Source organism: Monodon monoceros, unplaced genomic scaffold, assembly GCF_005190385.1.
Source record: "Monodon monoceros isolate NGI ecotype Baffin Bay Population unplaced genomic scaffold, NGI_Narwhal_1 Super_Scaffold_12, whole genome shotgun sequence".
Lineage (NCBI taxonomy): Eukaryota > Metazoa > Chordata > Mammalia > Artiodactyla > Monodontidae > Monodon > Monodon monoceros.
Window position 1 is genome coordinate 56,277,574 of NW_021703768.1, and position 27,221 is coordinate 56,304,794.

General features: G+C 36.7%; 1 protein-coding gene across 5 annotated transcripts in view; it reads left to right on the plus strand.

The window, feature by feature from the left end:
* The window catches only part of BDP1 (B double prime 1, subunit of RNA polymerase III transcription initiation factor IIIB), an 85,731-nt gene extending 68,590 nt beyond the window's left edge, over positions 1–17,141 (plus strand). For 4 of the 5 annotated variants that reach the window (XM_029217257.1, XM_029217259.1, XM_029217258.1 and 1 more), the window contains 9 exons: positions 70–220; positions 429–609; positions 2,753–2,807; positions 3,194–3,371; positions 4,124–4,328; positions 9,031–9,070; positions 10,537–10,801; positions 12,549–12,795; positions 16,424–17,141. In XM_029217257.1, coding sequence (XP_029073090.1) covers positions 70–220; positions 429–609; positions 2,753–2,807; positions 3,194–3,371; positions 4,124–4,328; positions 9,031–9,070; positions 10,537–10,801; positions 12,549–12,795; positions 16,424–16,555 — 1,454 coding nt within the window. In that variant the 3' untranslated portion in view covers positions 16,556–17,141. Of the gene's footprint in view, positions 1–69; positions 221–428; positions 610–2,752; positions 2,808–3,193; positions 3,372–4,123; positions 4,329–9,030; positions 9,071–10,536; positions 10,802–12,548; positions 12,796–13,054; positions 13,935–16,423 lie in introns of those variants that run through there. The other variant, XM_029217260.1, reaches the window with a different exon arrangement.
* The last annotated feature ends 10,080 nt before the right edge of the window (positions 17,142–27,221 follow it).

Here is a 27,221-nt window from a genome sequence, read left to right on the forward strand (position 1 = left end):
TATGTTTCTAATATGGAGATTTTGACTTTACTATTTTGGGCTATATTTTAAATGTATTTTTTATTTAAGAAACTGAGAAAAATGCTTCTAAAGGGAGAGAATTAGAAGATAAAAACCTTGAATCAGTTACAACAGCAGAGAGTAAGGAGCAGAGCAAATTGGCATCTGTACACGGTATTGAAGAAACCAGTATTTCACAAGAAGCACGCCTAACTGGAAGGTAAAAGAGGAAAGATATTCTGGGATTTGATTTATATTCTTTGTCAACTATAGGCATAAGCAGTAGCTGTAAGAATTTGTTCGGTTGCATTAAATCTATCTTAAAAGTTTGAAAACCATTAAATTAGATGAACTTTGACATACCTAGCTTTAAACATAGTTCTGTGGTTGTCTCCTTGATTTCAGATACATACTAATCTGTCTTTCAGAGATGAAGATGAAGAAGGGAGGTCTGCAGAGGTTCAGCTGTCTTCAGTTGCTCCTGTTGTTTCATCTGAGTCAACGCCCCACACACTTGGTTTGGGTATGGGTCTTGGTGAGAGTTCTGTCGAAGAGCCCCTGGAAAAGGACTCTAATGGAGACAGTGTGCTTATACTTCATGTGCCAGAGGTAAAAGAATGTAAAATATAACGGGGTGGCCAGCTGTTTATTCCTTATTTAAAACGTTAAGCTCTAATTTACACACAATAAACTTTATCCTTCTTAGTGTTCAGTTCTACAGATTTTCATAAACATTTATAATCATATAACCAATACATGAACAATTCCATCACTCCCTAACTTTTCCAGGGTCCTTTTTAGTTACTCCTTCTCTCCACCCCCCACCCCTGACAACCATTTTTCTTTCCCTATAATTTTGCCTTTGCAAGAATGTATTGAATATGTTTTTATTCTCTGGAACATAGAGATAAAATAACCAATACCTAGCTTTGTTGTAAAAGCTTTGAAAAAGGAAGTGTTTTGTACAGAGAGAACTCTTGCTTCTTAGCCCCTGGATCTGAGAAGTTCATTCTCAGAGCAAGTGTTTATTGAGATGTTGCATGTGCAATACTATGTGAGATACTTGGAACACAACCTTGTGAGGAACAGGTGAGTAAATGAATGGTTAAACTCAGTCTGATAGGTGTTATGAAAGAGAGTTGTGTGAGACTCAGCTGGAGTGGCCCTCAACCCAAACCAGCGAAACTAATCTGGTGGGGGCAGTGGGCGGAGCCCAGGCATTAGCTTTTTTTTTTTTTTTTTTTTTAAAGTTCCCCAGCTTATTCTAATGTGCACCCAGCACTGAGCAAATCCTTGATCTGGAAGAACAAGTATGAATTAGCCAGTTACAGGGAGAGGAACATGTACAAAGAACAAGTGTGAAACAGTATGACATGCTCAGGGACTGTATAAGTAGCTATGAGTGGAATATAAATGAAGAAAGTGCTTAGAGATGAAGTTAGGTAGCCTAGGGACAGATCATAAAATGAATTTTTATGGCTTGCTAAGGAGTTTGGGTTACATCCAAAGTTATGGGATTTTCCCCTACCACCCAACTTTTTAATTTTTACTTTTTATTTTGAAATAATTTCAAATTTAGAGAAAAGTTGCAAGAATCTTACATAGAAATCTGTTAACATTTTGCCTCATTTGCGTGCATACCTAGTTCTAAACGTTATTTTCTCTCTGTGTTGCTCTCCATCTTGGTAGGTACTTTAAAACAACTAAACCATCAGAAAGTAAGTTGTAGACATGAGTCTTCACCCACAAATACTCCAGCTTGTATCTAAGACCAAGGATGTTCTCTTACAGAAAAATGACAATACCATTACCACACTCAGTATTACCATACTACCTAGCATTGATTTAATAATAATTTGTAATATACAGTTGCAACCAAACCTCTTACAGTGCATTTAGCTGTCATTTCTTCTTACTTTTTTAATCTAGAGTAGTCCTCTTGCCCTTTTTCCTCTTTTCTGTACTTGACATTTTAGAAGAGTCCAAGTTAGTCTATAATCTGGATTTCTTTTACTGCTTCCTCCTTATTAGATTCAGGTTAAACATTTTTTTTGCAAGAGTACTACATAGGTGATGTTTTGCTCTTCTTTTGCATCATATCAGGGGACACATAATGTTGGTTTGTCCCATTATTGGTGTTGCTGACTGATCACTTGGGTAGAATGGTACCTGCCAGTTTTCTCCATTATAATTGCATCTTTTCCACTTAGTAAGTAATTTAGTATGCATTGATGATTCTTGCCTGAGTCAATTACTGACATTGTTGGTTGCAAAGTGAAAGTTTTAAGATCTTAAGTAGTAGAGAGTTACAATTGGAATTGCATTTTAGAGAAAACAATGTTTACAGTTTTGTGGAAAACAGATTGGAGGGAGCCATGCTGGGGACAAGGAGACCAGTTTGCTTCCATATACATGTCACCTACTAATGGTACAGTGGCTGCTGTGATGGGGATAGAGAGAAGGTTGAAGTGTTTGGATCTCCCTTTTCTGTTACTTCAAAAATCATTTCATAGCCTACACGTATTTAACAATTTAGTCATAATTCCCTTGTGTATATATATGTGTTTATTTAAAGGAATCAAAATTTTATTGGTACAACTAAAAGTTTCAAAACACTTGAAAAATTCTGTATATAGGTTAGATAAGTTGTTGACTTTTGAAACAATAACTTCACAGTATCACATTGTCAAGAAAACTTTTTAAAACTGAGATTTGGTCAACCTCACTCTTTCATTTTAATTTTTTATGGCAGTGTAGTATTCCAGAAGTCCAACAAGAGAATATAAACAATCCTCAAGACCTAACAGGTATGATAATCTGCTTCAGTCTTAGAACCTAATAGTATGTTTTTTATTGCCCATTTGACTATGGAAAAACAAAGCAGTTTTTGTTGGTCTATGTTGGCCTTAAATTAAAAAAAACAAAAAAACTTGAACTATTTTGTATATAAGTTTTGTTATTCAGAATTATAAATCTTAAAAAAAAAAGGAATTATAAATCTTCTCCATAGTGAATCATCTTTATCCTTTACGAAATTTTTATTTATTTGTTTCTTGAGGGGTATAATTTAGTTTTTTATTCTTCGGGATAAGTTGTCATGAGACTTTTTAGAAGTGAAATAAATTAATGATTTTCTGTCATTTCATGGTTCAGCTTTTCATTACTAACTTTTAAACTTTGATAATGAATCTAGTTGCTAATGTACATCAAGAAGGTGAGGATGAACAAGCATTCATTTTAACTCTGGTGGAAATCCCAACCAATGCAGTAGAAGAATTTGCTGATACCACTATGCAGTTAATGCCAAACCCTTTACTGCCAGCCCCCATATTGGTCAAATCAGTGAATACAGAAGAAAGGGGGGACATGAGGTAATGAATCAACTAAACTGTTTTTGCTACGGGGTAGGGGTGCTTTATGAATTGAATAGTATTGATTGAACAAGCCATTCACCAACATTATTTGTAATTGTCATGGAGATCTTATTTAGTAATTATGTGGTAAATTAGAGAAGAAATTACTGATTTTATATCTGATAAAGATGCCATTTAAATGTATAATATAATACTTCTGTATGAAACTTTGTTGGCATTTTAAGTATTTTGAAAGCTAAAAAAATTTAGCAATCTGAATCATAAAATAGCATCTGTTAAAGGTTACTTTGTATACATTTATATATTTTTTAAATTTTGAAATAAATATACATTCACAGAAAGTTGCAAAAATAGTACAAAGGATACATTTTAAAATATTTTTGATATTTATTTTAATTCTTTGCTGTAGAATTCTTAAGTTGTATTTTAATAGTCATTGGTTAAGATGCTTTATTGTCTATCAAGTAACATTAGAAATTGAAGCCTTTTATATTAGGAAGAGACATTTTAGACTAAAATTTAACTTTACTGACAAAGAAAACATTATTTTTATGCCTCAGATTTAATTCAATATTATGGAACTTAAGTTGTGAGTTTTTAAGTATGAATGGAGCTCAAAACTAACATTTTTGTGGCCATGGCCATGTATATATTAGTTACTTTGAAGTTTTTTGGCAGTTTTCATTGGAATAGCTCAGGCTTTAACCTCATAAAATAACTAATTTAATGTGTGTGTATTTTCTATGCAGTATCAGTTTTCCAGTAACTTCAGCTGGTCAGGATGACATGTGTTTATCTAATTCTGGAAGAGATGATTCCGAAAAGCCTCCTGCTAATTTGGATCTTGTATCTAGGAAGAGATTTCACTGTAGGCTTGACGAAAGTGACCATGTTCCTCCTGCCAAAAAAAGTTCACTCACTTTAAGAGATGATTGTCAAAAATATACCTCTGAGGTAAGATGGAATCATTAAGCAAGTAAGACGGCCATATTTTAACGGATCTATTTTTCTTTTTCCTTTAGACTCTTTATATAAAGATAGCTCTAGGGGCTTCCCTGGTGGCGTAGTGGTTGAGAGTCCGTCTGCCGATGCAGGATACACGGGTTCGTGCCCTGGTCCGGGAAGATCCCACATGCCGCGGAGCGGCTGGGCCTGTGAGCCGTGGCCGCTGAGCCTGCGCGTCTGGAGCCTGTGCTCCGCAACAGGAGAGGCCACAACAGTGAGAGGCCCGCGTACCGCAAAAAAAAAAGATAGCTCTAATACTTTTTACCATAAATAATCCAGATAAAACCAGTTTTGGATTTTTACTTTCAACCAGTTCTAGGTGAAAATTGATGGATATTAATCAGAAAACCCATTCCCAGCTCAGTGTCATTGGCTAAAAATTAAGCTGAAAGCATCATACAGATGTGGATTTTGGCTGTACCACTTAACAGCTGTGGGATCTTAGGCAAGATTCTTCACTTCTCTGAATGAGTTCCCTGCTGTGTAAAATGGTAATAGTGATATCATCACTACCATTATCATAATGCTTAAAGTTTCCCGTTGCTCTTAGGAATAAAACCAGAACCTCTAAGCCACTGTTTTTGTTTGGCTGTTTTCTGTGTCTAATCTCATCTTGTGCTGGTCTCTGCCTCGCTAGCCATATTGACCATCTTTCAGTTTCTCAAATGCACCGTACTCCTCATGTCCCAGGCTTTTCTTTTGCTGTTTCTTCATTTATGAAACATTCCCTTGCAAAACACAGACTTCTTTAGCTCAGTCATCACTACCTCAGGGACGCCTGACAATACAGTGCAGATTGTTACCAGCCACTGTGTTGTAAGTTTCTTAAGCACCCTCTTGTTTTTGTTTCTGGTAATCATCATAAGTTACTACACTATAGAACAACACTATGGAAAAATTAGAATCTCTATTCTCTAAGGGACAGTTGAAGACCAATAGTCCTTAGATGATAGTAGACAACAGAGGCAGTGTGTTCTGCCATATCTGATCGGTTAAAAAGTGGTATCCTGGAATACTTTTTAATTTCTCTTATGAGTAAGGTTGAACATCTTTTCATATGCTTAAGAACCAGTTGTATTTCCTTTCCTTTGACGTGACTCTATACTCTTTACCCATTTTTCAGTTGGGTTTGTTGATCTTTGTTTTGTAGATTTGGAGGAACTCTCTGTTTTGTATGTCTGTGATATGAGTTGCAAATTTTTTTTTCTCAGATTGTTGTCTTTTAATTCTACTCTTTGTGATTTTCTCATACAGACTTCTTTTGCTAAACTTTTTAATGTGAAAGTTTTCAAACATTTAAAAAGGTAGACTGGCAAGTATAATGTATCCCTATGTATCAGTCATCCTGTTTCAACATTTTGTCAGCATTCCATGCAGACACTGTTTCATTTTATTTTAAAAGTATATTTAATGACATGGAAAAAAGATCAGAGTACATCACTATATGCAAAACTAGGTCACCAGTTTAAAATAGGCCATTTAAAAAATGATAGATATACATTGGTGTGACTAAATATATAAGAAAAGTATGTATAGTGCCTCTTCGGCCTGTTTGTGGCTTTTATTTTCTAAACTGTTTTCAGCATTTTAACGACAAAAAATTGCTTATAAATAGCCAAAGTTATAATTTTAAATTCTAGAATGTATATACACTGTACTCAGATAGACATGCAAATACTTTTTATTTTTCTGTAATCAGATATATCAGTCTTTTGGGGAATTCCCTGGCATTCCAGTGGTTAGGACTCGGGTGCTCTCACTGCTGGGACCTGGGTTCGATCCCTGGTGGGGAACTAAGATCTCGCAAGCCGTGCAGCATGGCCAAAAAAAAAATTTTTTTTTATTAGCCTTTTTTTTTTTAATTAATTTATTTTTGGCTGCGTTGGGTCTTCATTGCTGCGCGTGGGCTTTTTCTAGTTGCAGTGAGCGGGGGCTACTCCTCCTTGTGGTGCACGGGCCTCTCATTGCGGTGGCCTCTCCTGCTGCGGAGCACGGGCTCTAGGCATACGGCCTTCAGCAGTTGTGGCACGTGGGCTCAGTAGTTGTGGCGCACGGGCTTAGTTGCTCCGCGGCATGTGGGATCTTCCTGGACCAGGGCTCAAACCCGTGTCCCCTGCATTGGCAGGCGGATTCTTAACCACTGCGCCACCAGGGAAGTCCCTATTAGTCTTTTTCTGTATAGCTTATGGAGTGTGTTATACATTGAAGGTCTACCTTGAATTTAATATAAATTCTTTTAATTAATATTATTGATTTGTATAGAATTTATTTTGGTTTTAAGAACAGTGGAACCAACTTTAATTTTCACCAGATGCCTATTCGTTTGTCCCAGCACCATTTATTGAATAATTCATCTTTTGTCCGCTGATTTAAAATTCTACTTTTGGGGACTTCCCTGGCGGTCCAGTGGTTAAGGCTCAGAGCTTCCACCACAGGGGGCAAGGGTTCAATCCCTGGTCAGGGAACTAAGATCCTGCATGCTGCACGGTGTGGCCAAAAAATAAAATAAAGGTGTATTTTTAAAAAAATAAAATGAAATTCCACTTTTGTCAGATATTAAATTCCCATACATATTTGGGCATATTCCTGAACTTTCCTTTCTTCTTCATTGATTTACCTATTTGTTCTGGGGCCAGTATCACACTGTTTTAATTATTGTAGCTTTTAAGTGCTTTACTATCTTAAAAAGGGATAGTCTGGGGGTTTCCCTGGTGGCGCAGTGGTTAAGAATCCACCTGCCAATGCAGGGGACACGGGTTCGAGCCCTGGTCCAGGAAGATCCCACATGCCGCGGAGCAACTGAGCCTGTGCACCACAACTACTGAGCCTGTGTTCTAGAGCCCGCAAGCCACAACTACTGAAGCCCTCGTGCCTAGAGCCCGTGCTCCGCAAGAAGAGTAGCCCCCACTCTCCACAAATAGAGAAAGCCCGCGCGCAGCAACGAAGACCCAACACATCCAGAAGTAAATTAATTTAAAAAAAAAAAAAGGGATAGTCTGTCCCTCTCCCCAACCCCCAGTACAATTTTCTTCTTTTTCCAAGTTTTTCCTAGTCGCTTACGTTTTTTCTTTTTTCTTGGCTGTGTTGGGTCTTCGTTGCTGCGCGCGGACTTTCTCTAGTTGCATCGAGCGGGGGCTACTCTTCATTGTGGAGCGCGGGCTTCTCATTGCAGTGGCTTCTCTTGTTGCGGAGCACGGGCTCTAGGCGCGCAGGCTTCAGTAACTGTGGCTTGCAGGCTCTAGAGCGCAGGCTCAGTAGTTGTGGCACATGGGCTTAGTTACTCAGCAGCATGTGGGATCTTCCTGGACCAGGGCTAGAACCTGTGTCCCCTGCATTGGCAGGCGGATTCTTAACCACTGTGCCACCAGGGAAGTCTGCTTATATGTTTTAAAGTTTATATTAATTTCAGAATTAGCTTATTCAGAGCTTAAGAAAAAAACCCTATTGGTACTTGTGTTAGGATCATACTAAGTTGACAGATGAACATAGAGAAAATTGACATCATAAATGTGATGTTGAATCTTCCTGTCTAGAAACACAGTGTGTCTTTCCAATTGTTTAAGACTTCTTTTGTGTCTGTCTCTCAGGGGTATTTTAAGTTTTTCTTCATATAAATCTGGTACATTTCTTATTGGATTATATCTAAGAATTTTATCTTTTTTGTTGCTATTATCATTGAGTTCTTTTTAATCTAGAGAGCTTTACTGAATTACCCTCATTGTGTGTAGTAATTTTTCAGTTGGTTCTCTTGAGTTTTCTTAGTAAACAGTCATATCATCTGCAAATATAATTTTAATTATTCTCTTGTACTTTTTACACCTTTAATTTCTTTCTTTTCTAATTATATTGGGTAATATAACTTTAAAAAATCAGAAAATAGTCCTGATAGTGGACAACATTTTCTTATTCCTGACTTTAATGGGAATACTTCCAGTGTTTATGAAGTGGGATGCTGCCTTTCGGATTGCAATAGTTGTATTTTACGGTGTTAAGAAAATGCCTGTCCAATTTTACAGGTTTTTTTTAAGAATGATATTATTGGACACTTTTCCTGCAAATAGATGATATTATTTTTCTCCTCAGATCTGTTGATTTTTATTAATATGTTTTATAATATTAAATCATCTTTGTATTCCTGAAACAACTTTTTTTTGTTTTTTGGCTGTGCCTCCAAGCTTGTGGGATCTTAGTTCCCTGACCAGGGATTGAACCCGCGCCCTCAACAGTGAAAGCGTGGAGTCCTAACCACTGGACCGCCAGGGAATTCTCAAACAAACTCTATTTGATCGTGATGTTTTAGTCTTTCGATGTGCTGCTAAATTATGCTTGTCATATTTCATTTGATATTTTTGCACTGATTTGAGACTGGTTAGTTGGTATCAATATGATGCTTGATTTATAAAAGGCATTTGGAAGCTTTCCCTCTTCTGCTATGCTGTGGAATAATTTAAATAATAGTTGCAGTGTCTTTTTCATAAATGTTTTGTAGAATTCCCATAAAACATGTCTGACCCTAGCTTTCTGGGAAATACAGGTTTTCTTTACTTAAAAAAGAAAGAAGGAAATAAGATTAAGAAAGAAAGAAGGAAATAAAATTAATTTTATTTGACAAATAGATTTCTAATTCTTTTTGTAAATTTTCTTAAAACAGGTGTGTTCAAAGGAAGTAATAAATGTTTTGGAGAAAACAGGTGAGTAAAATAAATTTTAATGTGGTTGCATTTTGCTAAGTACCCCTGATTATTTTTGATATATCTTGTTTAAATTTGGGATTGAAGCAGAGTCTTGCTCATTTTTCTTTAAGAATCACGCCTTTATTGTTAGAGGTTTTTCTTCCCTTCTGAGATCTTAGATTTGGCACTTTGGTGGCCATGAAAAGCTACTTTCATCCTGTATTTAATAGAAAATCATATGGCTCCAAGATTTCCTGTAAAAGCTCAACAACTACATTTAAGGAATTAGAAAGCTGGGTATTAAGGAGTTTTTATAGGTCCTTAGCTTTATCCTTTTTTGTTTTAAATTAATTTTTATTGGAGTGTAGTTGATTTACAATGTTGTGTTAGTTTCTGCTGTACGGCAAAGTGAATCAGTTATATATATGTATAACTGATACATATGTATATGTATAACTCCACTCTTTAAGATTTTTATTCCCATATAGGTCATTACAGAGTATTGAGTAGAGCTCCCTGTGCTATGCAGTAGGTTCTTATTAGTTATCTATTTTATATATAGTAGTGTGTATATGTCAATCCCAATCTCCCAATTTATCCCTCTCCCTAGCCCCCGCCCTTTCCCCCTTGGTAACCATAAGTTTGTTTTCTATATCTGTGACTCTATTTCTGTTTTGTAAATAGGTTCATTTGTACCATTTTTTTAGATTCCACATATAAACGATATCATGTGATATTTGTCTTTCTCTGTCTGACTTAATTTCACTCAGTATGACAATCTCTAGGTCCATCCATGTTGCTGCAAATGGCGTTTTTCGTTCTTTCTTATGGCTGAGTAATATTTCATTGTATATGTGTACCACATCTTCTTTATCCATTCCTCCGTTGATGGATATTGAGGTTGCTTCCGTGTCATGGCTACTGTAAATAGTGCTGCAATGAACATTGGGGTACATGTATCTTTTCGAATTATTGTTTTCTCCAGTTATGTGCCCAGGAGTGGTATTGCTGGATCATATGGTAGCTCTGTTTTTAGTTTTTTTAAGGAACCTCCATACTGTTCTCCATAGTGGCTGTGCCAATTTATATTCCCACCAACAGTGCAGGAGGGTTCCCTTTTCTCCACACCCTCTTCAGCATTTATTGACTGTAGATTTTGTGATGATAGCCATTCTGACCTTAGCTTTACCCTTAATTAGAAAGTGATCACTTTTTCATTTTGCTAGTTCAAGAAATATTTATGGAGAAAGCTTTTCTAAGTCAAAATATATTGATACGACTATTTTACATCTGAAGGTAGAAGCTGTTACCATAGCTTTTACCCATTATAATATTCCTAATAGTCCACTAATTTTTAATTTAGCTTACTCTTATTAGGGTAGGTTCATGATAGAATATCATGGGTTTTCTTCTTCAAATATTGCAATTTAATTGGACGTATTAATTTCCATATGTGTGCTTACCATTTATTTTCTTTTTTGAAGGAGAGTCTTACAAGGGACAAGGTATCTTCCCTACCTCAGGAAACACACATACAATTCCAGAACCTCAGAAAGAGCAACTTGAACCAACTTTTCAGAGTATCAGATCTAAACCTCTTGATAAAATAACAGATACACAAGAAAAGAATACATCTCAGTTACCTCAGGATGAGATAGGGGTGTCTGATAAGGAAAAAAGAACTTGTGCTGCTTCTAAGTCTGAACAAATGGATAGCATCACATCGTCTTCAAAAACCCCACTATCCAGGTATCATGAGAAAATCTTTAATAAATGTTTCTCTCTCTCCATTTTTCTCTCTCAGTATATAAATATAACCTATATGGAATAGGTGTAACATGTGTAACGACTAAGTCCAGTACTAAGGATGGTGTTTTGTAATCATACCCCTCTGTCAGAAATGTAAAGGGAAGGGGTGTCACCAAAGGAAATACAGTAAGGTCAGACACTTTTGGAGGACATCGCATATGACTAGAGCTTCACTTTAAGTGCTGAAACTTTGATTTTAGATAGAAAATCTTTAGAATTTAGTATTGCACACTTTCTTTTCCAGATTGTTCATGGTTATTATTTTAATAATTATTTATTCTACCATACAGTAGCTGCCAGTGCAGATGTAGATGGTCTGAGACATAGGGCTAACATCAGAAGTAGCTCTGGAGGTTGTTTTATTGAAGTCCCAAATACTGTGTGCGTTTTTCTCTCTTGTGGCATACCAGAGAGGTAAACCCTGGCTTTCTCCCTGTAACACTAAGTGTGGAATTTAAGCCCAAAGCCAGCCTCTCCCACATTATTTCCTCATACTCTAGAAGTGAGTCTTCTGGGTTATGGATAACTATTGGCTTGTTGGCAGCATTCAAATCATTAACGTGGAGTTGGTGAGTTGGAGAGGGAGGACATGTACTAGTCTCCACTAAAGGAAAGTGGGGGAAATGACATGTATAACTTGAAAAGGCATATTTAACGAACCTGTGTTTTTGTTATATAAACTACATCTTTTCTGGCGTAGAGATGTGCTGAAAATAGAATGAGGGTAGCATCATGGGGGTTTGGGTTAAAACAGTTGAGAAGCAGTATTCTAGAACAAGGGTCAGCAAATTTTGGGGGCAAAAGATCATGTAGTATATATTTTAGGCTTTGTGGGCCATATATCTCTGTTGCAACTACTCAGCTACTCAACAGATATGTAATCACATCTTTTTACATATATGGTTACATATTACATATGTGGTGTGTATATATATTATATACCACATATGTAATATGTAACCATATATGTAAACAGATGAGCATGCTGTGTTCCAGTAAACTTATTTATAGAATCAGGTGGTGGACTTCACTTGGCCTGTGGATCATAGCTTGCTGACCCCTGCTCTAGAGCCCTTCTACTCAAAGTGTGGTCCTGGCACCAGCAGCAGGGACATCATTTGAGAACTCAGTAGAAATACAGGACTTAGGCCCCACTTCCCCACCAACTCAGTCAGAATCTTCATTTTGACAAGATCCCCACGTGATTTGTATGCCTTTCAGGCTTGAGAAGTACTGCTGTAGAGTAAGCTTTGACCTTTGTCACAAATATACGTCATGGCAGAGTGATATCAGTACTTAGTGTATCAGTATTTAGTAGGTGTGCCACTCCTGTGGTATCATACCTGCCATTTTAGCATTCATGGAAAGAAGTTGGCATTAAGAATGTGTCTTCCTGGGACTTCCCTGGTGGCCCAGTGGTAAAGACTGTGTGCTTCCAATGCAGGGGGCATGGGTTTGATCCCTGGTCGGGGAACTAAGATCCCACATGCTGGGCGGCATGGCCAAAAAAAAAAAAAAAAAAAAGTTTATACAGATATAGATGTCCTATAGAACTTGGCACATTCCTGCTTTCAGCTTCTTTGCTGCAATATCCTGCCTATGAAAAATTTAGTGAATAAATATTTAAAAAAAAAAAAGAATGTGTCTTCCTGGATATTGTTGAATATCTTTACATTTGCATTTCTAGACCTGGCAGAAGACCCCTGGGATTTTTGTCTTTAATATGTTCAAAGAATAGTTTGGAGTCTGATGAACCTACTCAGGTTCGTAGCAAGAAACGCCTGAAACCTCTCATACCTGTATCAAGACAGAATCTGAAAAGATCTAATCCGCTCAATACAAGCCAGAAAAAAACTCAAGAGTCCTCTGATCTTCCATCTCCAAGTGTTGTTGTTAATACTCAACCTAAAAATATTGATAGTTCAGCAACTCAGGTATGTGATAACTACTCTTTCTTTGTTTATTTGTATAGAATGGGTTGGATATCAGACTCAACTTGGAAAAACATGGCAATTGTTATTTTCATCTGAATATCAGAAATTATTGCAGAGCAACTCCACTCCATCTCCTCCCTATCCTACCCCACTGTACTGGAAGAAGATAAGGTGTTGAATTAGAAAGTTACAGCTAGTTTAATATAGAGCCATTGAACTAACCATAAATGGACACTTAATTGCCATTCCTTTACTGCAGAGACCCTTCTGACCTGTGGAAGCAAAACAAAGCAGTGCTTGCATTTTATTTCCTTTGGGACAAATGTCATGACACCTACAAAAATTCAAGGAACAGTAAAATTAGAATTCGTTTGCATGTTTCATTTCTGTGCACTCTGAAGCTGTAATAGCAAGTACTGGGGCAGAAAATTTTGTGAACTTGTATCAAAGACTTTGGAAGAACATTGGGGTGACTTCAGATCTCAACAAGGAAAAGGCTGGTGACCATCTATTGGATAGCATGAGCCTCAAAGGAAGGAGTCCTTTTGTAAAGAACATTTTTAACGTTTTAAAAATATTTTAAATTATTTCCTACAACTATATTCTGAGACCAGGATTTTATGAGTCTTTATTATTATTGCCAAATTACTTTGGAGAATAGTTGTAATTACCAGCAGTGTAACAGTGCGGTTTAATCACATTCTTGCCAGTCTGAGATATTACTCTTTAAAATACATTTGTTTTTCTTATTTAATATAATGGTGGTGGGGGGCTGGAAATGTCATTTCATTTTTAAAATTTGCATTTCTTCAGTTATTGGTGAGTTGTGTTCTTTCCCATATATTTACTAGATTTTCTGATTTTTTTCTTTTTTGTTCCTATCTTCTGCTGATTTATAGGTTTGGGGATCTTAGTAGTTTTCTTACCAATTTGTATGAGATCCTTATGTATGTAAAGAAGCCACATACCTTTTAGCTCTTTACTGCAAGTATTTTTTCCAAGTTTATTTCCAAGTTTTTTAAATTTGGGGGAATTTTTGTTATACATAACTTTTAAATGTTTAGTCAAATCCATTACTTGTTTCTTTGCAATTTGTTAAATTGCTTTTATGATGAAAAGTTTTTCTCCAGAGGTATAAAATTTTAAAACTTTAACTCTGTTCATGGTTTTTGACTTTGGTATGTAGTGTGAGGGAAGAATTTAAACTAAATGTTATCCTCAAATTGCTTCTTCAGTTTTTTGAGTAAGCAATATATTCCACATGTCTTAAAATTCATAACCTACAAAAGAGAGTTTATAGGAAAAAGTTTCCCACATCTGTCCCTTAGTTTCCTAGTTCCTCCTTTCCACAGGTATATGGTATTATCAGATTTTGGTTTACTTTTCCGGAGACATTTTAATATACACAAATATAAACATTTTTCTTCTTTTTTACACAAATAATAGCGTATCAGTCTCTGCTTTGCTTTTTTCACCTAATAGTATGTCTTGGAGACCTTGCAAAACAGTAGATAAAGGGCTTCCTCCTCTCTCTTGCTCTCTTTAAAAAATTTAAATTATTAACTTCTTATTCTGAGATAACTGTAGATTCACATGCAGTTGTAAACAACTATACAGAGAGATCCCATCTCCCCTTTACCCAGTTTTCCTCAGTGGTAACATCTTACAAAACTCTCGTATAATATCACAACCACTATATTGCATTGCTGCAGTCAACATACAGAACAGTTCCATCACCACAGACATCCTTTGTGTTGCCCTTTTATAGACACACCTACTTCCCTCCCGCTCCCCATTCTCTCTCTATCTTCTGGCAAGCTGGTTGCCATTAAATTTGTCATTGCAAGAATGTTATATGAATGGAATCATATATTTGGGATTGGCGTCTTTTCACTCAACGGTAGTTCCCTAGACAGTCATCCAGATGATTTTATGTATCAAATACTTTGTTTCTTTTTATTTCTGAATAGTATTCCATAGTATGGATGTACCAGTTTTGTTTATTCATTTACCCACCAAAGGACATCTAGTGCTTGCTTTTATGAATAAAGCTGTGAACTTTTGTATACAGCTTTTTGCGTGGACATAAATTTTCCTATTTTCAGGACTAAGTGCCCTCATTATTTTTAATGACTACATAATATTCCATTGTTTGGATGTACCATAGAGTGATACTGGCCTCCCACTGGTAGGCATTTAGGTTATTCCTACTTACTACAAATAATGTGGTAACAGCTAACTTATAAATGGACGATTTTTCACATTTATAGGTTAAATTCCTGGAAATAGAATTGCTGTTCTAAAGGAATGATTATTCTTTTGCCAGACACTGCCTGATTGTCCTGCATAGGGATTATATAAGTTTCTGTTCTTATCAGCAGTATATGAGAGGGCCTTTTTCCTTACATTAGCGTATTATCAGTGTTCATTTTTGACATTCTTCATAGACTTAATGAACACATATGTCTGTGATACAGTTTGTAAATTTTTTTCCCTCTATGGCATTTATCTTTTGATTTTGTGTATGGTGGTTTGTGCCATGCAGACATTTTTTATTTTTACGTATGTGAATTTATCAATCTTTTATGGCTTCTGGCTTTCATGTCATTGCTTCACACACTCTCTCCCCAACTATAGGATTATAAAAACATTTTCCCATGGTATTTTATAGTAGATTTTTTAAAAATGTTTTTACATTTAAGTTTATTGATTCATCTAGAATTTATTATATATTGGTGAAGTATAGGTCTGACTTTTCCTTTATGTGAGATAGTTATACAGTTGTCCAACATTATTTATTGGATCATCCAACTTTTCTCAAATTTTTTTGGAAATATCACTTTTATCAGATACTAAATTTCCATACATATGTGTTAGGGATATTTCTAGTCTTCTATTTCATTGATATGTATGTCTGTTCCTTTGCCAATACCATGCTGTCTTCATTTTTTCTAGATTTATAAGTATGCTAATTTTTTTTTTTTTTTTGCGGTACGCGGGCCTCTCACTGTTGTGGCCTCTCCCGTTGTGGAGCACAGGCTCCGGACGCGCAGGCTCAGCGGCCATGGCTCATGGGCCCAGCCGCTCCGCGGCATGTGGGATCCTCCCGGACCGGGGCACAAACCCGCGTCCCCTGCATCGGCAGGCGGACTCTCAACCACTGCTCCACCAAGGAAGCCCAGTATGCTAATTTTTGATAGGATTGCTTTAATTTCTGTTATTTCCTTACGTACTGTTCTGTTTCATGGGTCCTTCTATTCTGGTCATTAAAATGTTTTCATTATCGATTTAATAATGTTATGTTTTTCAGTATTTATTTTTTTTCACAGAAATTAGGGTGAAGTAATCATGTGTACACTACAGTCAACCTAATCATGTTTTGTGTTGTATATTGGTTGATTTTAATTTTATTATTATAACGAATGCTACAAAGGTTATCTCTTACTATGTTTAGGATTATTTCCTTAATATAACAGCATAGAAATGAAATTATTGGGTCAGTGAGTATAAACATATTTAAAACTCTTAATATTTATTGCTATATTGCTTTTCAAACAGATATCGATTTAGAATACCACTATCAATATATAAATGTTATACTGCATACTTATTTTTATTATCTTTTTAGGTTTCTTGTAATCATCCCTTACCAAAAGGAGAATGTAAAGATGTCCAAAACCGGCTACCGGAAGAGGAGCCAATGACAGTCTCTGAATATTTCTTTAGTGATATCTTTATTGAAGTGGATGAAACAGAATAAAAGTCTTCTCTTTTTTTCTTTTATTTTTTCTAAGGCTAGGATTTCCACAGTCAGTTATATCAACAAAGCAGTATCTAGCAAAATGCCTCACTGGCAATTTTTCTTTAGGTTGATTTTGAATATTTAATAGGCTTGATTTGAAGCTTTTATAATCAGTGAAAAACATTGCTGAGGTTCCTTTCCTTCTGATTGATTCAGCATTTTGGAAATACCAAGCAATTAAGACTGCTTTCTCAGACAGAAGTAACAGCTCTTGTTTACATTTTGACTCTTCCTGTGTTGAATACACATGGACATCTTGGAATGTTGTGGATAAATGTCTCTGTATAAATCACAGTGCCGACGTATTTGGAGATGGATGGTAGTTAACATTTAGCAAACCTTTTGTGAAGGTTTTTTTCTGTTTGTTTAGTGTTGGTTTTGTTTTTTGTTTTTTTGGATGGTGAAGGCCTTTTCAGTTGCCTCTAAGTGTGTGAAAGGAAATTGTGAAACTCCACTTTAGTATGGTAAATGTTAAAAACTTTTCTATTATCAGCTATTTGACTGAAAAATGTGTATTTTTCTAATTCATGTTGATGTAACATTAGTCCTAATTGAAGAACTAGTATTTAAACGTACTATTTATAAAGATAAAACATCAAAAAGCTTATTTATTTTTAAATTTTTTATTTAAAAGAATATTCAGTTTTAATTATCTTTACCCCTGAGATTATGGGTAAAGAAAGCATTAACAAATTTATGTTTGTCTCCTTTCCCTCTTTAATTTTAAAGGTATTTAAAGTGATAAAACTAAATTGTTTGGATAGTATATACTTTTTGAATACATTTTTTTCTCATAGTTTAGTATATTGACTTTGTACTGTGAATTTTTTGTTTTTCTTATTTCTTGGATAATCTCAGGATTTGTATGGGAAAAAAATCCTTAAATTTATTTATGAGGCAAATTTCCATACAAAACTCCATCTCCATTACACACACATATGCTCACATACACACATTCCTTTTTTAAAAAACAATTTCTTGGTAGTTTTTTTTTCCCCCATTAAATTCTCCATGAGGAACTAAGTACTTAGACCTTTATGCACAGAACATAATTGTGATGTTAAAAACAGAAAATAAGATAATAAGACTTTATTAAGTCAGTGATTATCATCAATATGATTTTAAGGGTTGGTTTTAATTTTGAGATTTTGTGATTTACATAGGTAATTCTGTTACCCACCCAAGCCAATCTCTGGTGGTTCAAATTAAACTTCTGAAAGAACAGATTTATTCTTTTATTTGAAAAGCCTTCTGGGTTGATTAGATCAGGAGTCAGAAACATTTTCTGGAAAATATTTTCGAGTTTGTGGGCCAGATGCCCTCTGTGGTAACTACTCAACTCTGCCACTTCAGTATGAAAACAGCTACAGGCAATACTTAAATGATGGACATGGATGGGTTGGGTTTTTAGTTTGACCCATACATTAGACAGTAGTTTTCTTACCTTAAGGTGCCGATGTCATTACCTATGAGATATTTGTCACTGGAGTTGTGAGTTGTGCCTAACACTTAAACCCTTGATTGCATTATGAAATCAGTATTTCAGTTGGGAAGATATTTTAATGTCTAATTCTGTTTGTAATTTGAAAAAAATGGTGGCCAGTTTTCAAGTTCATTAGTAAAATTGGATTTGGCTTGGCAAGTATAACAGTAATCCTAATTTATGAAAACAATTGATATTAGAGCATTCCTTATTCATTGCCTTATAGTGAAATTTGCAGTTTAAACTTTTTTGTCATAAAGGAGGATCTATAAGGAAATTCTCTATAGATATGCATTTATTTATTTCATGGGCTTAATATGTCACAGAAATCATAGTAGCAAATCACATAGCTATTTTAATGCCCTGTTTTTATAAATTTTAAAAATCTCATATTCTGAAAAGGCTTCTTTCATTTAGTTCATGTTAGTTTGGGTGTTTGGTTGTCATAGCTAAACTATTATTTTATCCCTTGTTTAATATTACTTTTTAACTTTGTTAACATCTGTCTCTTGTTCATCTACAATGAGCTAATTTTATGGAAGATGTAACTTCTTACTCTGTGAAGGATAATTTTGTCTTTGGGCATTCATTGTGTTAGAGAATCAAGTCAGACAACTAAATTATCCTACTATTATATCCTTAAAACTACTCTTGGAAAAAGAAAATCAGTATATTTACCTTACAAGGTGGAAAGACTTGTTCACACCTGTGTTTAATCTGACTCATGTAAAGATGATGTTGTGAAGAATTTGTATTTTATAAATCTTAAAAGAGATATGATTAAAGGTCTTTATTTTTTTCTTGACTTTTCCTCCTGAACACTTACGTCTTAGCAAGTGATCAACAAGATGGCTTCAAAGCCTAATTGTTGGTAAATGATTGAGGCACATAAAAATATGAATATCCACTGTTTACCACCATTTTTTTCTGAAATAGAAGTGACCATGTATACTATCTTGCTTGAAGAAGTCTTTGACAAAAAAGCAATATCTGTCATTGTAAATTTTCTTGTTCTAAAGAAAGCAGTTATATTCTATAGATGTAAATTATGTAAATAAAAGTTATTTTATATTATTTCTGTTGTGTCCTTTTTTTCAAATTGACTTAATAAAGATATTAATGTGTTAGTGAGCAAAAAATAGTTTTGTAAGTACAGCTTACCCTTCCTTCCTTCCCTCCTTCCATGAGAGTATAGTATATTTGGGAGAATTAATTTTTTTCTTATGTGCATGCTCTGAAGGATATTACTTTGATTTTGCAAGAATAAAAATAGACTTTCCCCCACATTTGGGACATAAGAAGAGTCGCTTACTTTTTTGTTTATTTGCTCCTTATGCAATGAATTTTTGGCTAAAAGAACTCAATCTCTTTTACTCTTTTTTTTCTTCCCACTTTTTTTTCTCTGTAGAGAAAGACAAATGGGAAACTTTAGTTATGGATATACTATAAACCTGGACTTTTTATATGGTCAGTTGACCTTTTATTATGGTATATAAGGATTTTACTTTCTTGCAATTCTCCTCCTCACTCTTTTCCTGCTTTCTCCCAATGTTAATCACAATTTGGGGCTAATCCATATTCAGTATTTGTACTGTTTTAATTGTAATTTTTCACTGCTGTACCACCTAATGAACTAAGATGACATTTCCTTTCTGGTACAACTTTTTGTTTTTCTTGGAATTAAGAAGTGTTTCACTTTTTCATTTGCTTTGGGTTTGTTTTTGAACCTGTGGCTTAACTTTCAACATCCTCTGGCAAGTCTGTTTATACTTAGTTATAAATGCTCTGTTTATACTTTTCACGTGGTCAAGCTGTCAGATAAACTGTTTCCTTCTCCTTTTTTCCTGGAAAACTTTATGGAGCTCTTCCTTCCTGCTTTAATCTGGACTGAGGCTTCACAGGTCTCCATGTGCAGTGCAGCTGCCATGCCGGGACTTCTCTGAATTCCCTACCCATCTTTTCTGGTTTGGATTCCCTATTCTGGAGCCAGTGTCATTGTCTTTCTTGAGGAGAAGCACATCTTCCACTGTTAAATGCAAAAGGTGCATGGATGATAACATAACTTGAGACTTTACATGTCTGAGAGTTCTTTATTCTACTCTCTCACTTCGTTGGGCTCTGAATAGAAATCTTGAATAATTTGAAAATAATTTCCACTTCATTTCAAAGTCATGCTCTGGTTATATTCTGGTTTTCAGTGTTTAAAAATCTTTTGCCATTCTGATTCTCTATCCTTCGAATGTGGCCTATTTACATATTCTTTGACCCTGGTATTCTGCTCAGTAATGTGCACCCACCCTTTCCTGCCCCTACATTCATGCTGCTGGGCATGTCATGGGCGTTTTTAAATATGGAAACTCATTTCCTTCCCTTCTGGGAAATGCTCTTGCATTATTCCTTTGATAATTTCTCTCTTTCACTTTCACTGTTCCTATATCTGGAATTCCTATTAATCAGATTTTTTAATCTCCTTTACTTGTTCCCTAAGTTATCTTTTCTCTGCTATTTTCCATTTCTCCACCCCCTTCTCTCTCTCCTCATTTTTTTGTTCGCCCCTTTTTTTGCGGGGGGGAGATTTTCTCAATTTTTACTTCTATTGGAGAAAAATCAAGTGTCAATTCCTTTTTAGAAGTAACTGTTAGTCAAAAGCCGTAGAGAGAAGGCTAAGAATCTTTTTTTTTTTTTTTGCGGTACGCGGGCCTCTCACTGTTGTGGCCTCTCCCGTTGCGGAGCACAGGCTCCGGACGCGCAGGCTCAGCGGCCAAGGCTCACGGGCCCAGCCGCTTTGCGGCACGTGGGATCTTCCCGGACCGGGGCACGAACCCGTGTCCCCTGCATCGGCAGGCGGACTCCCAGCCACTGCGCCACCAGGGAAGCCCAGGCTAAGAATCTTGATGCTTCTGATTAACAAATGTGCAGAATCAAAGTCACAGAATGTGAATCATCCTTTGACTTAGTTCATAATTTTAAATCAACACAGTTTTCTGCAATGAACGTTTTTAAGGCATAATTTACATTTAATAAAGTACACAGATCTTAAGCTTTCAGTTTGATTACTGACAATGTATACACCTGTGTACCACCCCACAAGACAAATAGACATTTCCATCATCCCAGAAAGTTCCTTTAAGCCCTTTCCCCACTGCCACCCACAGATTAGTTTTGCCTGATCTTGAGCTTTATATATATATGCAGTATATGAACTTTATATTATGTATACTTTTGTATCTGTTTACTTTTGCTCAACACATTTTTGGGATTCATCCATTTTCGTAGCGTATTAGTAGTTCCTTGTTGCTAAGTTGTATTCCATTTTATCCATATACCACATATGAATATACCATAATTGCTATCTATTTTCCTACTGATTGTTTCCGAATTTTGGCTCTTTTGAATAAAGATACTATAAATATTGTACAAATCTTTTTGTAGACGTGTTCTTATTTCTCTTGTGTAAATGCCTAGGAGAGGCACATCTTTTAGATTTATTTTTTAAGTACTTGATGTTCTCTGATACCTTTATAAATGGTGTTTTTTAAATGCTTATTTTCATTTGTATGTTTATTGATGGAACATAGAAAAACAGTTGATTTTTGTATTGCAGTTAAGATTTTAACAAATGGGGAATTCCCTGGCAGTCCAGTGGTTAGGACTCCATACACTTTCACTGCCGAGGCTGTGCGGCATGGCCAAAAAAAAAAAAAAAAATTTAACAAATGTACTTTCTTCTTTTTTTTTTTTGCGGTACGCGGGCCTCTCACGGTTGTGGCCTCTCCCGTTGCGGAGCACAGGCTCCGGATGCGCAGGCTCACGGGCCCAGCCGCCCCGCGGCATGTGGGATCCTCCCGGACCGGGGCACGAACCCGTGTCCCCTGCATCAGCAGGCGGACTCTCAACCACTGTGCCACCAGGGAAGCCCTATACTTTCTTTTTTTTTAAATTAATTTATTTTTGGCTGTGTTGGGTCTTCGTTGCTGCACGTGGCTTTCTGTAGTTGCAGCGAGCGGGGGCTACTCTTTGTTGCGGTGTGCGTGCTTCTCATTGTCGTGACTTCTCTTATTGTGCAGCACGGACTTCAGTAGTTGTGGCTCACGGGCTCTAGAGCGCAGGCTCAGTAGTTGTGGCCCGCGGGCTTAGTTGCTCCGCGGCACGTGCTATCTTCCCGTACCAGGGCTCGAACCCACGTTCCCTGCATTGGCAGGAGGATTCTTAACCACTGTACCACCAGGGAAGTCCGCAAATGTACTTTCTCTAACATCCTCTCACAGCCTAGCCCATGGAGCTATTAAAGCAAGATTTTTTTTAAAAGTATTATAGGAATGCTCTTTGTTCTTAGCAAACAGACTTAGAAACTGAATTATAATGATAAGATAAACAGGATAAATATAAACAAGTAAAAATTTAAGTAACTATAACATTAAATAAGTATAAAATGTAATGCCAATGGGAAATATTTGCTAACCTCTCATTTATTTAATAAATTTAAAGGCTAGTAGAGTATCTTATCTCCTTAGAACATCTGTTTTCCCATCCTTTTAATAATTTCTCCCTAGGGAATTCCCTGGCAGTCCAGTGGTTAGGACTCCCTGCTTCCACTGCAAGGGGCACACGTTCAATCCTTGGTTAGGAAACTAAGATTCTGCATCCCGCGTGGCACAGCCAAAAAAAGAAAAAGAACTTTCTCATTAAATGGCTAATTAAACTCTGTAACCTCTAGCTTTTGTTACATTTTCTAGACAAGGAATTCTTATTTATTTATTTATTTATTTGGCTGTGTTGGGTCTTAGTTGCAGCACACATGATTTTTGTTGCGGCACATGGGGTTCTTCGTTGCAGCATGCGGGCTCTAGAGCACATGGTCTCCGTAGTTGTGGCACACAAGCTTCTTAGTTGTGGCACACGAGCTTAGTTGCCCCGTGGCATATGGGATCTTAGTTCCCCAACTGGGGATCGAACCTGCGTCCCCTGCATTGGAAGGCTCTTTCTTAACCACTGGACCACCAGGGAAGTCCCCCAGCCAAGGAATTCTTGATTTTATATTTTTTTCAAAAGCTTTTAAAAATTTTTTCATAATCCTGGTCTTTGATGGATGCAGTATATTTTCATTTCTCCAAGGATGTTATAGTTTCTTCTGTTCCTTGCCCTGATGGTTTCTTTTTGTTTGTTTTTGTTTTCTTGGTGGTAGTGGGTGTCTTTTTCTTTTCCTTTTAAACATTTCTTTCTTTCTGTTTTTGTTTTTTTTTTTCGTATTGAAAGCTTTCTTCAGAGTCCAGAGTGTTAACCATTATGGAACTGCAATAGAAAGCTTTCTTCAAATGCCCATTGATCCTTGGCTATCCATGCATATGTTAGAGAAAGTGTCTAAAAAAGCTGATTAGGAGTTTTTTACAAGCTTATTGGAGGGTAGGTAGGATATGTCAATTTGTAGGTTACACTGTAGGTCAATTTTCTTCTTTTTTGTTTTTTTTCTTTTCTTTTTTTTTTTTGCGGTACGGGGGCCTCTCACCGTTGTGGCCTCTCCCGTTGCGGAGCACAGGCTCCGGACGCGCAGGCTCAGCGGCCATGGCTCACGGGCCCAGCCGCTCCGCGGCATGTGGGATCTTCCCGGACCGGGTCATGAACCCGTGTCCCCTGCATCGGCAGGCGGACTCTCAACCACTGCGCCACCAGGGAAGCCCCAATTTTCTTTTTTAAATGTTGCTTTTTTTGTTTTTTAATTGGCTGCACTGGGTCTTAGTTGCAGCATGCAGTATCTATTTCCCTGACCTGGGATCGAAACTGGGCCCCCTGCATTGGGAGCAGGGAGTCTTAACCACTGGACCCCCAGGGAAATCCCTGTAGATCAATCTTCCAGGGAGTTTTTTCGCTGGAGAACCTCAAATGTCACTTTGTAGATCTTTTCTGTAAAATGGTAAGGTTTCTCTAGACTCCCTTCTATATAAATCTGGTAGCCAGCATTTTGGAACTGGGTGGGAAAAGAGACTTGGGGGGAGGGGGCTCTCTTGATTTGGCCTTCAGACTGTCACTTAATCTCTCTGGTCTCAATTTGGCACTTCACTAGTGCCTAGTGTCCCTAAATTTGGAACATTTCAGATTCAGTTTCTCCAGGGAATATATATCTCCTGGACAGACTGGGGGGTGGAAATCTGCGGTTTTAACTACTTCTTCTGCAAATTTTCAAGTAGTTCCACCATTTCTTGGTCTCTACCACATTTCTCCACTTCTATGCACATATTTCTCTACCTGGTACCACCAATTCCTGGTACCACCAATTCTGAGAGGCAAATTGACTTGTTACTTGTTTGTATTTTCCACTGCAAGCACTTAGATTTCAACTTCTTTTATTTTGCTAAATTTATTATTCCAATTTTTGCCTATTGTCTTTATATATCCCCTAGTTTAACTGAAGGTGGGATATGAATTATTTTTTGTGTTCCTTTGTTGCTCTGGGATCATTTTTGAGAGAAGGAGGTTAAAAAATACTTTTATTTTCATGATAAAAGTTGAATTATTGTATTCCCTTAAAAATGAAAATTAATAAAGAAAAATGTAAAAAGTAAATCTGAATACTATGGACAACTGAACACCAACAAGTTGGATTATCTAGATGAAATGGACAAATTCTTAGAAACAAAACCTACCAAGACTACATCACAAAGAAACAGATAACCTGAATAGACCTATAACTAGTAAGAAGACTAAACAGTAATCAAAAAATCTCCCCACAAAAAAAAAAAAAAAAATCTCCCCACCTAGAAAAGCACTGAACATGATGGCTTCACTGGTGAATTCTACCAAACATTTGAAGAACAAGTACCAATCTTTCTCAAACTTTTCCAAAAACTTGGAGAGGAGGGAACACTCCCTAACTCATTCTATAAGGCCAGCGTTATCCTGACGTGAAAGCAGGACAAAGACGCTACAAAAACAAAAAAAACAAAAAAAAACCCCAAAAACTATAGACCAATATCCCTTATGAACACTGATGCAAATATCCTTAACAAAATACTGGCAACTGAATTCAGCGGCATACTAAAAGGATTATATATCATGACCAAGTGAGGTTTATTCCTGAAATGCAAGGATGGTACAACATAGAAAAAAATGATCAATGTAGTTCACAACATTAACAGAATGAAGGAACAAACTTCACATGATCATCTCAATTGATGCAGAAAAAGTAGATGACAAAATTCAAACTTTTTCATGATAAAAATATTCAACAAACTAGGAATAGAAGGAAACCTCCTTAACATCATAAAAGCCACATGTGAGGGACTTCCCTGGTGGTGCAGTGGTTAAGAATCCCCCTGCCAACGCAGGGGACATGGGTTCGAGCCCTGGTCCGGGAAGATCCCACAGGCCGTGGAGCAACTAAGCCTGTATGCCACAACTAGTGAGCCTGTGCTCTAGAGCCCGCAAGCCACAACTACTGAAACCAGCTCTCCGCAAATACTGAAACCCGCGCGCCTAGAGCCCGTGCTCCGCAACGAGAAACCACCACAATGAGAAGCCTGTGCACCGCAACGAAGAGTAGCCCCCCCCTCACCACAACTAGAGAAAGCCCGCGCGCAGCAATGAAGACCCAATGCAGCCAAAAAAAAAAAAAAAGCCACATGTGAAAAACTCACAGCAAACATTACACTCAATGGTGAAAGGCTGAAAAGTTTTCCTCTAAGACCAGGAAAAAGGCAAGGATGTTCACTTTCACCACTTCAATTCAACATAGTACTAGAAGTTTTAGCTGGAGCAATTAGGTAAGAATGAGAAATAAAAGACATTTAAATTGGAAAGGAAAAAGTAAAATTATCTCTATTCACAGATGACTTTTACAAAGCCCTAAAGATTACACACACACACACACACACACACACACACAAAACCTGTTAGAATTAATAAATGAATTCAGCAAATTGGCAGTATACTAACTTAGCATGCAAAAATCAGTTGCATTTCTATACACTAATAATGAACAAACTGAAAAGGAAATTATGAAAACAATTCCATTTACAATAGCATCAAAAAGAATAAAATAGGAATTAACCAAGGAGGTGAAAGACTTGCGCAATGGAAACGAAAAAACACTGCTGAAAGAAATTAAAGAAGACATAAATAAATGGAAACACATCCCATGTTCATGGATTGGAAGACTTAATATTGTTAAGATGTCAATGCTACCCAACATGATCAATAGATTCAATGCCGTCCCTATCAAAATTCTGGCATTTTTTGCAGAAATAGAAAAACCTACCCTAAAATTAAGATGGAATCTCAAGGGATCCTGGATAGCCAAAAAAATCTTGAAAAAGAACAAAGCTGGAAGACTCACACTTAATGATTTCAAAACTTACTACAAACCTACAGTAATCAAAAAACTGTGTGGTACTGGCATAAAGACAGACATACAAACCAATGGAACAGAATACAGAGTCCAGAAATAAATCATTGCTTATGAAATAATTTTTCACAAGGGTGCCAAGACTATTCAATGGGGAAAGGACAGTCTTTACAACAAATGATATTGGGAAAACTGGATATCTATATACAAAAGAATGAAGCCACACCCTTACCTAACACCATATACAAAAATTAAATCTAAGACTTAAGTGGACCAAAGGAAGATTAATTTTTTCTCACTGTCCAGTGGATGAGAAATTGTGAGGAAGCTCAGATTTGTTATAGGCAAAGTTTTAGAAGTACGTTATAATTGTACATCTAAGTTGTAATTTATCACTATTAGAATTTTTATTTACTTGTTTATGTTCTCTCCGCTTTATAAAAGAGGACACTTTGCCTGTTCTCCACTGTATTCCCCGCTCCAGAAGAGCACTTGATAGGGGACATTAAAGACATTTGATTAATGAATGCTTATCCCCTTAAAGAGTTTCTTAGGGCAGCTTAATAAGCCTGTTCAGTTTCCAGCTCTCATATAAGGATAAGCTTTTTCAAGCCCCGGAACACCCTTTGTAGCAGCAGGGGAAGAAGAAAACAGCACATAGAAAAAGCACAGACGCCGACAGCAAGCAAACTCAGCCGCAGCTCCTAAGCTCAGCATCTCGGGAGACCAGGAGGACGCACAAGGGTCGCTCCACCCCGGGAACCGCAACGCTCCGGGGCTCGCGATGGGACAGGCCTCGCGGG